Here is a 12,862-nt window from a genome sequence, read left to right as displayed (position 1 = left end):
AAGAAGAGAGGAGAGGAGAGGAGAGGAGAGGAGAGGAGAGGAGAGGAGAGGAGAGGAGAGGAGAGGAGAGGAGAATATTCTATCAGGTAGTTGAACCATGAGAACATGACTATGAGGAATGACCAATTCAAATAGCAGCAACCCAAAAGGAAAGTTATAAATCAGGGATGGTGACACAGATGTAGATAAAATAGCATAGTGCTGTTGAGGCTAATTTTATTCATAAAGTTTTTGTATATTTTATTTGTGAACTGAATAATCAAGTTTAGGCAGAAATTCCCTATTAACTATTTACCACAATAGTATAAAGCTGTCTCCTGAATCATGGCTAGCCCTCTCATTCTGAAGCTCCTGACTTCATTTATAGTAGCCCTCATCTGCCAGTAACTCCTCAGGTAGGAATGGGAAATCATGTGTCTTTCATCCATTTTAAGATTATGGTCTACATCTTGGGCAGGTTTTGAATGTACAGTCCTTTCTACTGGGATTTGTATGTGCAACAGCTCTTCAATGTTGAGATAATTCTAGCCTCACATCTATGTTGGGGAAACTCAACATATCCCTTTTTACTTTGGCCCTTTATGGAAGAGGCCAGTGGAATATCTGCTTTATATTTCCAGGTTTTGTGACTTTGCTGAAGGGGGGACTGAATGAGGAAACTATGTCTCATACAATTCTTACAAACTTGTCATCAGGCTGCTTATGGTTTATTGCAAGCATACCACAAAATATTTGTCATACACTTATATTATTGAGTTGAATTATATAACTATATTGATCAACACAGATACAAACATTTTTCATTCATTATGTGGAAGAAATAATGATAAACTACATAAATTAATACAGAATTAATTCAATTCTGTATAGGGTTGAATTCAGAAACAAAGCACATTATGCCACTAGTTTTGTGAGACATTTTGGAATATTCTAATATCTATGTACCTCCAATAATTGAACATAAAGGTATTACTTCTTGGATTATTAAAAACACTCCATCATAAAAGAGACACTAAAAATTTTCATGTAAACAGAATAATTAAAATCGTTCTTTGCTTTTTCTCCCTATCACCATAGTAATGGTCATTTACTTACCAGCTTGGAGCAATTCAAGTTATATTTTAACCTCTGAGCTAAAGCTTCTTGGATAAAAGGTCAAGCAGTGGCAGAAAGGAACACAGTGAGAAGAGGACTGTGATTTTCAGGATGCATGGAAAGTGGGTTTCTGCTCTGCTCCTGCTGCAGATGAGTTGCTGCTTCAGATCTGTGAACTGCGGGAAGGTGTTGGTGTGGCCGATGGAATTCAGTCACTGGATGAACATAAAGATAATACTGGATGAACTTGTTCAGAGAGGCCATGAAGTCACTGTTCTGAGTCCTTCGGCTTACTATGTTCTTGATCCTAAAAAATCGCCTGGCCTCAAGTTTGAAACTTTTCCTACATCTGTCAGTAAAGATGATCTGGAAAATTATTTCATAAGGCTTGTGGATGTGTGGACTTATGAGATGCCAAGAGATACATGTTTGTCATATTCTCCTTTACTGCAAGACTTGATGGATGAATTTTCTGATTATTATCTAAGTTTTTGTAAAGATGTTGTTTCAAACAAACAGCTCATGACAAAACTACAGGAATCCAAGTTTGACGTCCTTTTGTCAGATCCTGTTGCTGCTTGTGGGGAGCTGATAGCTGAGCTGCTCCAGATTCCTTTTCTCTACAGTCTTCGCTGCTCTCTAGGTTACAAGATTGAAAAGTCCAGTGGAAGATTTCTACTCCCTCCCTCTTATGTACCTGTAATTTTGTCTGGATTAGGTGGCCAAATGACATTCATAGAGAGAGTAAAAAATATGATATGTATGCTTTATTTTGACTTTTGGTTCCAGATGTTTAATGCCAAGAAATGGGATTCATTTTACAGTGAATTTTTGGGTAAGTTATATTTCTCCTCAGTAGCTTAAAAACATGTTTCACATATATGTAAAGCTTTATGTCCATGAAATACACAGTGAAATAGTCTTTTATAGGTGACCAAATGTAATATTATATTAGCTATAAAACAAACTCTTCTCAAAAGCTCATATAATTTATCAAATAGCAGTAGGTAGCAGTCCTAATACAAGACATTTTGCTATACAATTGCATAGAGATGAAATTTTGGGTCCTTAAGTTATTCTTTACTTATTTACTGAAAAGTTTTCCCCTATTTTAGAAAGTCCTTAAGCAATTACCAATTAATCTTAATTAATGGAGATTCAAGAATGACATATTTGTAGCATCAATATATATATAAAACATTGAAAAAAATTATTTTCTCTTCACTATGCCAGTGTCTTTATTTAAAATGAATATATAGGGTCAGAAAACATGGACGAAGGATTAAGTTTGTTTCTGTACAGTTTTAGCACCTAAGAGCTGTTCCCAGCACCACGCAAGTTCAGTGGTCCAAAAGTGCCTATAGATTCATCTTCAAGGGATAGGGATGACCCTTTATGATATCCTTAGCCACTGGCATAAACTTAACCTATACTCATTCAGATACACATAAATGAAAAAAATAAAACATACAATATTTTGTTTATAATTTATAAAAAAAACATGTCCCTAATCTTGAAACTAACATATAATTTCCCAAGTTTAAATGTTGAACTGATATTTCTACCAGGCCCACATTTCTTCATTGGTTCCTTTCTGAAATTCAATGGAAAATGCCTACATTCTACAGAAGCATGGACACACATGCTGTATTTTTTAAAGTCATTTTATCTCTTAAAAATGAACCACAGGAAGGGATAGCCAAAAATTCTTATTCTCATAAATCTGAATGTATTCTTATTGTTTTTATAATGTAAGTACTATTAAATATGATGCTATGAAAAAAGACTAGAAGAATTAACCACAAATCCAGCCATTTATAAACTTTACAGCTCCCTGTAAGGCATAAAGACTAGCTATAAACTATCATGATCCTCTGAATTCTGGCCAGGATACACAGCATGATGAGAGTTTTGAATATGAAATTTGTGTTGATATTTACATAGGGCTTTTTGAAAATTTGGAGAGAAAACAACTGTGTGCTTCTTCATATGTTGGTTTAGTGGGTTATTTCTCCAGCTATTAATGGTTTTAAATTATTGAGGAAACATGAAACAATTCTTATATATTGCTTTAAAAGTAAACACAAATTAACATGTATTTACATGATCTACAAATCAATTATTGATGTAAGTTATATTATATCTAAAAGTGTTACATTTTAAATACACATGTTCAACATCAAACACAAGTTTTTCCAACACATTTAAGGAAATAAACAGACAGTCCTGTCAACTTTTCTCTGTTGCATTTGCTCATTTTCTCCGTCTAGGAAGGCCAACCACCTTAGCTGAGACCATGGGCAAAGCAGAAATGTGGCTCATTCGGTCCTACTGGGATTTGGAGTTTCCTCACCCAACCTTACCAAATATTGAATATGTTGGAGGACTCCATTTGAAACCTGCTAAACCTTTACCTAAGGTAAATACATTCTTTTTACATTTATTTCATTTCATTTCATTCCTGTAGAAAGTGATTCTACATCTGTCATTACCTTTTTCTCCCAATGATAGAGATGCATGGGAAGTGGAATTAAGAATCCTGATAAGTAGGAGCTCAATGAACTCAGGAAAGAACATAATAGACTTGGAAAATATTCATATAAATGCATTAAATTAAGTCATGTAGGGTACTAGAGTGATTTGCCATTGGATAAAGTCCTTACCAAGCAACCATGACAATGTGAGCTTGAATTCCAATGCCCACATAAAAGTTGAGTGTTCTGGTATAGCATGTATGACTCTAGTACTGAGTTGCAGAAACAGATTAATACTGGGGATACTAACCTGTTAAAATGGTGGGATTCTTGTTCAGTGGGAGACAGTCTCAAAAATAATATGTTAAAGTTAATAGAGTAGAACATCTAATATTTTCATGAACTTTGTTACCTAATGCAAAGGCAGGGAATTTGGAGAAATTAATAAAATACTCTCATTTATACACAATATCAGAAAATTATTATGTAATATGTTTACCACAACATAGATATTATTTCAATAGACACTAGCTAATAATATAAAATATAATAATATAAATATAATATAATAATAAATATAATATAATAATATAAATATAAACAATAATAAATATAAATAAATATAAATAAATAATATAAATATAAATAATAATAAATATAATATACTAATATAAAATCAGCCATCATAGGAGAAAATTAAACAGCAAGGGAAAATTTATGCAATCTGTAGGATGAAAAGATGTAATGCAGCAAGAATTTTACAAATATTTCAATATTAAACTTGCATTCTTTCACTTTTCTTTTGCCAGAGGAAAGTACTGAGAATGTTTTTTGAACATGTGTGAGTGCACTTTATACTGCTGCCTGAGTTTAACTGTGCCAGTTCTGCCTTCTGTATGTTTTAACACCACCATTCTAAAAATTCCTAAGAATACTTCAATTTTTATTCTCCTAAGTTTTTTGTAAAAGTTTCATGACTACAATTGCTATTATGTGATCGAACAAGTTATTTATTCACAGGATATGGAAGAGTTTGTCCAGAGCTCGGGAGACCAGGGTGTGGTGGTGTTTTCTCTTGGGTCAATGGTCAGTAACATGACAGAAGATAAGGCCAATGTAATTGCATGGGCTCTTGCCCAGATTCCACAAAAGGTGAGATAAAGTGCCCATGGGAAGCAACTGTTTATTGAGTCTATAAAAGTCCTTGTAAGGTCTGATTCTAGAAAAAAATATGTGAAATCTAAAGGCTTAGGGAAGGTATAATTTACCTTAGCCAAATTACAAGCAGAAACACACAAGAGCTTTTACAAGATTACAGAAGGTATTTTTGGCTCTGAGTACCTTGCATATCAATATTGGCATCTCTGTGGGTATATTCCAAAATGCTGGCATTATGATAACACCACTATTAAAGGTGCATACACATAGCAGATTCTTCTTGATTTCTCATGAAAAAAGATAATAGCTGGATAGATTTTAAATTCATATGAATCAAAAAATATGTCCAAAACCTGTAAAATCAAAAAAACAAATCAAATCTAAATCAACCATTCTCTAGTTGAAGACTACACAAGCAAGAATTTTTGGAGAGGATAAATGGCTCCTTAAGTTTTTTTTTGTTGTTCTTATTTTTGGTTTTAATGATTAAAAACACACAGTCAATATTGCAAGGTCAATTTAATACAATGGGCTTTTACAGTACCATGTCAGGTTATAGGTGTATTTAACACAAACTCTTGTGGTGCTGCTATCCAAAGTTGTGGCTTCAAACAATCTCTCACTGTAGCTCAAGCTAGTGGCTTCAACAGCCAGAAATCCCCCTGCCTCAAGCTTCTGTGGTAGGAAGATGGATAATGTTTAAGGACCAAAATAGACTGGATAGGGAAGGGAATGATTGAGAGAAGATTGGGGTATGGAAGGATGAATGAGAAAAAAAGTGCATGATATGAAACTCTTAGAGAAATGAAAAAAAGGATGTCAACCTAACGGTGTGATAGTCATAGTTGTCATTTGGAGATGAGGAGTAAGTCCAGTGTGGAGATGATGCCAATATGTTCTGAACCATTGGTCCACAGCAATTCTTCTATAAAGGATGTGTGTCTACTTGGGTGAAGTTGGTAGAGCAGGTTCAATATTTGTGTTTAAATCCTACCCTGTCACCACTCCAGAGGAAGTGGGAGGCTTAAGCCATATGCAATAGTCAACTTTATTCAGAGAATCAAAACCTTACACTCTGAGGGTTAAAAAAGTTTATGAGAACGTAACACAAGAGTTCCAGCTGTGTACAATCACAAAGATGTGCTGTGTATAGCAAAAACATATGTTTCTAATGAGTAACACAAAGGATAGTTTAACCTGACCAGCAATAGCAAGTAGAAGTGGTCAACCTGAAGTAGACACACTCTTATCTTCTAGAGCTGAGAGGGGGACCAAATCAAAATCCAAAATAATCTCTGAGTTTGACAAACTGAGGTTAAAGACCATTGTCCTGTTTCCTTGGAGTGACTTCACAAGCTGTCAAAAATGTCCTCTAGTCTTGGACACTTTTCATTCATATCCTCCTTTTTAATAATTTTAAACACAGAATATACAAAGCGATTTTGATTTAATATGCATTCAAATTTACTTGGTTTTGGATGTGTGACTATCCACAGGTTCATAGGTGAAAACAGATGGTATCACCAGAAAGAGATTTTCAGGTGACAAATGCCATCAGTTAACTTCTTCCTTGGTGCATAGGGTCTTTAATTGTTCCAAAGTACACAGACTTGACTTCTGATGGTATAGTCAATAAATCCCGTGTTACCTTTTACCTGGAGGGTTGTTATCTTCATGATGACAGCTACAATCTTCTCACCCTCCACCTTTGTTCTTCATGGTCTAGGACAGGAGGAGCTTGAGAGGAATCAATAATCTTTTAGTGGAAACATCTGCAATGCCAGATGCACATGCTTTGACCAATTTCTTTACCCAACTGGGTTTCCAAGTTTCGAATTGTTGAAATCACACAGGCCTATCTAAAGGAAGTTCAGAAGGTTCTGTAGAGAAATAATTTTGAATTCCTGAACATGTATCCCTTTCAGATAAATTTTTTTTTTTTTTTTGGTTTTTCGAGACAGGGTTTCTCTATGTAGTCCTGGCTGTCCTGGAGCTCACTCTGTAGACCAGGCTGGCATCGAACTCAGAAATCCGCCTGCCTCTGCCTCCCAAGTGCTGGGACTAAAGGCATGCACCACCACTGCCTGGCTCAGATAAATTTTAAAATAAGAGTAATTAAAGTACAAACACATTCCTTGATGTCTCCCAATATAGTTTGCTTTTAAAATAATTGTTATTTTAACATTATATTTGTTCTTTCAATTAAGCCCTGATTATGATGACTATAAAGAAGTCTTACAATATAATTAATATTTCATCATTTGCTGACGTTTTCATTTTTTTCTAATACAGACTGGTCCACTGTCAGTTTTTATTGAACTAGGCACTCCCATTCCATCAAAAGTTTGGATAAGAAATAGTACATTGGAAAAGCATTCTCTGAGTATTGAGGTAGAACCCCAAAAATTTAGAATACATGCCAATGTACACAGGCAGATTCAATATCCAAGGCAGAAACACATAGTGAGTTACATCTACTGTCCATAATTCATTAATTTTTTTTACCTCTTCTGTTAACTCTATCTATAAGAATATGGTACTATAAGGGAGAACAAGTAGGACATTCTAGCACAATCTGTCTCATTTGTTTTAGTGGGATATGGTATTGTACATTAACTCCAGCAGCACTATTGTGTAGGTGGTGATGTTTTTGCTGTGGGAAAGAAAGAATAGGGCTGCTTAATGCATCGGCCTGCTTATTTTGTTCTGTAATAGAACCAGGGAGCTTAGTGTGCACAAGTATGAGTAATAAACACAGGATGAGTGCTAGTTTGAACCAGTTGTTGTAGATCCTGTAGTAATGGGAGTATGACAGGATGTGAGGAGGAAATTAAAACTTTCCTATCCTACTATAAGAATCTGTCTGAAACGTGAAAACTCCATAGAGTTCTATAACTCTCTTTAAAACTGTTTCTTAGTTAGGTGTAAGATAATACAGCAAGGAATATGTCCATATAATTGTTGACATTAGAGCCTCCCCAGATGTGTTAATTGAGCAAGAAGAGAAAGGCAAGTAGTTAGTATTTTATGGCCCTTATCGTGTAAAATGAATCCATTCCAATGGTTCATTTTCTGAGCTTAAATACGTATAAGAGACAACTTAGTGGAGAAAATAAGTGTAAAGGAAGTGAAGGATCTACAACATAAAAAAATGCATCCTTAGTTCAGATTCAAATAATTGTAATACTTTTGACTCTCAAGATAAAATCAAGGAGTATCCAATGCAATCTCTCCTTTCAGAATTTTAAATAAATTTGTTAATCCAAAATTAGGTGTACTCAAAATAGTCTATATGCAATTAGGATTGCCTAATAATTTTGAATTTGTTGAGTGTTTTTATTTATTTTCTATTATTTTATTTATTTACATTTCAAATATTATCTCCCTTTCTGTTTTCCTTTCTGCAATCCCTCTATCCTATCTCCTTTCTCCAAGCTTCTTTTTATTGTTATTAATCATTCCATTTGTTTACATCTCAAATGATATACCACTTCGAGTTTACCCATCCACAAGCCCCCGTCCCAAAACTTCCCTCTCCTCCCTCCTCTTTGCCTCTATTAGAGGGCTCCCCAATTCACTCACACTTTTCACCTCATCCCTCCATCATCCCCCTACAAATTAAATCTCCCAGGACCAAAGCTCTCCCCTCCCATTTCTGTCAGACAAGGCTATCTTCTGCTACATATGTATCTGGAGCCATGGAACACTCCCTGTACACTTCTTGGTTGGTGGTATAGTTCCTGGAGCACTGAGTGTTCCTGCCAGATAGTTGTTCTTCCTATGGGGTTGTAATTCCCCTCATCCCCTCCAGTCCTTCTACCAGCTCCCCCAACAGGGTCCCTGAACTCAGTCTGATAGTTGGTTCCTAGCATCCACATCTGTAACCACCCACTCACTCCTGCCTCACCACCCTAGCATTCTCCTGCACTGGGACATTGAACTTTCACAGGACCAAGGGTCTCCCTCCCACTGATGCCAGATAAGGCCATCCTCTGATATATATGCAGCTGGAGCCACGGGTCCCTCCATGTGTATCCTTTGGTTGGTGGTTTAGTCCTTGGGATCTCTCTGGGGGTTCTGTTTGGTTGATATTGTTGTTCTTCCTATGAGGTTGCAAACCCCTTCAGCTTCTTCAGTCCTTCCCATAACTCCTTCATTGGGGTCTCTGTGCTTAGTCTGATGGTTGGCTACAACTATCCACATCTGTATTGGCCAGGTACTGACAGAGCCTCTCAGGAGAGCTTTATCAACTCCCCTAAGCAAGAACTTCTTGGCATCAGCAATGGTGTCTGGGTCTGGTGTCTGCATATTAGATGGATCCCCAGTTGGGGCAGTCTCTGGATGGCCTTTACTTCAGATACTGCTCTACTCTTAGTGTTGAGTGTTTTTCAATTGTGATTTCCATGGGTACTAGCAGGTTCTAGCTCCTAGTTGCTCCAGATATTACACAGTGTCAGATCTTTTTACATTTTCAGGAATAAAGATCAGTCCATATTTATGTAGCACATGCTGAGTCATGTCAGATACAGATTATAACTCTTTCATTTTGAAGGTGACTTACAGGATATAGTCTAGACAATTGATACTATAAACCTAAAGGAAGACCTGCCTCACCATCTCTAAAACATTTCCAGCATGGATTTGACACATAATAGTAGATATTTGCCACGCTTTGAGGTAGTACAGCCCATTGATTTCAAAGCTATGGTTCTTTAGGATTGAGTAAGGAAACATAAAAGGCTAAAGATACCTTATTATCAAGATGAATAGGTATAGTGTAAAAGCAGTTTATCAAATCCATAACAATTGAAGGCCAGTCTTTAGCAATCACTGTCAAAATACATAATCTAGGCTGTAAAGGTCAAATTGACCACATGGTGGCGTTAACATTTCAGAAGTCAACCAGCCATTTCCATTTACCATATTTTTTAATTACAAAAACACATTGTTCTCAATGCACTCAGAATTCTACTCACATGACTCCATGTCTGGACAATTCCAACACTACAGTATTCAAGGGTTCTTCCAGATGGGTCAGATGATTCCATATTCCTATTGGCCAACACATTGGCCATTAGTTCCAACTACTCCATGGCAAAAATAATTCTGGATGGTAAACAATTAAGAATACACAATTAAAAACAAAAAAGTAAATTCACTGAAAATAAATAGAGCAAGTGAGTAAACATAAACCCTTAAGTATTTAAAATGTATTTTTATTATAATATTAAAACTGGAATATTAGAGCTATCAAAATAATTTATAGAAAATAAATTAACAGTAATTTGCCAATATTCTTTACGGTTGAATTAAGTCACTGTGGCAATGTATTAATATTTTTGTCTATCTCGTTTGTCTACATATCTCTTCGTGCAAAGTGATGATTATGTTCAATGTCTGAGTGTAAAAATAAACACAAAACCTGCTGTATCATCTTCTATCCATCTTTTAAGAGTTCTCATTGCTCACCTATTCTGACTTCCTCATCTATCCTATGGGCATTCTTCAGATCAGTTTTCTCTACATGAAAAAGAAAAAAAAGAGTATATTTTAAAGTTATTTCACTTTTGGAAATTATAAGGACATCATTTGTCCTTTTTCATTCCTCCCTCCAAACACTTGAATACACATGTCCCCTTGGTCTCTTTCAAAATTATGTTCTCTTTTTTTAATTAATTGTTGTCTCTACATTTGTATTCCTAAATATATTCTGCTCAGTCTTTATAATGTTAAATTTGGCTCCACCAATAAAGATTGTCTAATATTTACAGGTTCTGTGGAAATTTGATGGCAAAACCCCAGCAACCTTAGGACCCAATACCAAAGTCTACAAGTGGCTCCCTCAGAATGACCTCCTTGGTAAGACTCTGGAAAACAAAGTCAAAATCATGACTGAGACTCTGATCCCTATACCTATCCCTTTTGACTTCAAAACCTTTATATTACACTTGTTTTGTGGATTATTTATTTATGATAACAAGTCCTGCCATGGATTTGGTCTTTTCTTACCACTCATTTTTTTTTTCGTATCTACTATGAACTTCATGTCTTCAACTGGAAATGACTATTTCATTTTTCAAGTCTCTAGTCACATGCAAATCTATAAAAATAGTTCTCTGTAAATTCAGTTTCTTCTAGCTCTGAGACAGAAAAAATATTTCAGTGAGGTTATGAGTATAACAATCTTCATGAAGAAAATCTCTTTTCAGTTACTCATAGTTTACATTTCTCTTTATATTTTTACAACTTGCTAATTAATGTTAACCTGAATTCATCTTATTCTAGGTCATCCAAAAACCAAAGCCTTTGTAACTCACGGTGGAGCCAATGGTGTCTATGAGGCCATCAATCATGGAATCCCTATGATTGGCTTTCCTTTGTTTGGAGAACAGCATGATAACATTGCCCAGATGGTGGCCAAAGGAGCAGCTGTTGCATTGAATATCAGAACATTTTCAAGGTCAGATTTGCTCAATGCACTGGAAGAAGTCATATACAATCCTTCGTGAGTATAACCTTTTAAAGTGTGTTTTATTAATTAATTAATTCACTCATTCATTCATTCGTTCACACATTCACTGTTTTCTTACTAAAGGCCAAACAAACATGAATTATCCTGAAGGTTATGGTAATGATAGGAACCATTAAATTATTAATTAAATGTTAGGAACCAGATAAATTAGGACACAATTCAGTACACACATCATTCTCTCCTTTACCTTTTGCCTTCTAATTCCTTGTTATGCTTCATGTTTTTATCATATGAAAACCAGGATGGCCCTAAATATGTAACTCTTCTGCTTCATCCTCCACATTGCTTGGCCAAGAAAGATGTTGACAGCCCTGGCCAACACTTCAAACGAAGGCTTTCATATCTGGTGTAGGGCTTTTTGGTAGGATATCCTTGGCTACTGGAGAGAGGACCATCAGTTCAGATGAGAAAAGTTCATTAAAACTGTATATGTATATTTATTCTTGGAATTGGATGTAACGCATATGTAGCTAATATTATAATTCTTTTCATTTTTTCAGACATTCTTCTTGTTATTTTTTCCATTTTCCTCCTCTTCTTGTTCCCCTTGCCCTTCCCCTCTTCCCATTTCCCTTATCAGATTAATTCTGCCATCACCCTTCACACTCTTCACATTTTCTTCTGTATTCACACCACCCCTCAACCTTCTCTAAAGAGTATCTACTCTCCCTATTCCTCCATCAGATAAGTTGAATTATATGTTGTAAATAACTGTATTATGCATACTAATAAATGGCAATGTTCTCATGAGAAAAAATACACAATTTTGCTATTGTGCTTTGGAAACAGTAAGATGGTAAGGTACCACAATTATAATTCATACCTTTTGTGCTACATCAAACTGATATTTAGGGCTGGTGTCTCATGTCTCTAAGTCACTCTTCTCCTTTCTATACTCATCAATAAAATTTTAACAATAGAATCAAATGCACTTGCATGATTCTCTGTGAAATTTGGACCACTTTTCTAACATCAGAATTTTAACAAAAACAATGAAGATCAGAAATGATATAAAAAATTAGGTTCAAAGGATGGTTCAATGGGTAAGCGCAGGATTTTTGGTAGTATTATTCTATTATTGATGACCATTTTATCTCCTATAGCTATAAAAAGAATGCTATGTGGTTGTCGACCATTCACCATGACCAGCCTATGAAGCCCCTGGACAGGGCTGTCTTCTGGATTGAATTTGTCATGCGCCACAAAAGGGCCAATCACCTGAGACCACTTGGACATAACCTTACCTGGTACCAGTACCACTCTCTGGATGTGATTGGATTTCTACTTGCCTGTGTGGTGGCCATTGCTGCCCTTGCTGTGAAGTGCCTCTTGTTCGTTTACAGATTCTTTGTAAAGAAGGAAAAGAAAATGAAGAATGAGTAGAACTCATTGACAATTCACTATGTGAATTAATGTTCCTCCTCATTTGAATTTATGAACCACTTTCTAAACACTGATATTTTTTTTTTATCAAGGCAGATATTCTTTGTAAATTTTTACCATGTAAGAAGACATGGGCTTCTTGGAAGGATTCCGACACAGGCCATAGACAAGGTAATAGACTACAGGCAGGAATCTGACATTAGGCTGGAACAAAGAAGTG

The 12,862-nt window shown here is 35.6% G+C and overlaps 1 protein-coding gene across 2 annotated transcripts in view; it reads left to right on the top strand.

Moving 5' to 3' along the window:
- LOC114608600 (UDP-glucuronosyltransferase 2B17-like) overlaps positions 1 to 12,648 on the top strand; it is a 109,711-nt gene extending 97,063 nt beyond the window's left edge. Inside the window, exons 1-6 of one of the 2 annotated variants that reach the window (XM_028752601.1) lie at positions 1,162 to 1,930; positions 3,366 to 3,514; positions 4,590 to 4,721; positions 10,499 to 10,586; positions 11,013 to 11,232; positions 12,363 to 12,648. In XM_028752601.1, the coding sequence (XP_028608434.1) occupies positions 1,207 to 1,930; positions 3,366 to 3,514; positions 4,590 to 4,721; positions 10,499 to 10,586; positions 11,013 to 11,232; positions 12,363 to 12,642 (1,593 nt within the window). In that variant the 5' untranslated portion in view covers positions 1,162 to 1,206 and the 3' untranslated portion in view covers positions 12,643 to 12,648. Of the gene's footprint in view, positions 1 to 1,161; positions 1,931 to 3,365; positions 3,515 to 4,589; positions 4,722 to 10,498; positions 10,587 to 11,012; positions 11,233 to 12,362 lie in introns of those variants that run through there. The other variant, XM_028752602.1, reaches the window with a different exon arrangement.
- Positions 12,649 to 12,862: the final 214 nt, after the last annotated feature.

Source organism: Grammomys surdaster, unplaced genomic scaffold, assembly GCF_004785775.1.
Source record: "Grammomys surdaster isolate TR1022 unplaced genomic scaffold, NIH_TR_1.0 125928, whole genome shotgun sequence".
In the NCBI taxonomy this organism is placed as follows: Eukaryota; Metazoa; Chordata; class Mammalia; order Rodentia; family Muridae; genus Grammomys; species Grammomys surdaster.
Note: the sequence above shows the minus strand (reverse complement) of the source record. Positions and strands in the feature narration are given on the sequence as shown.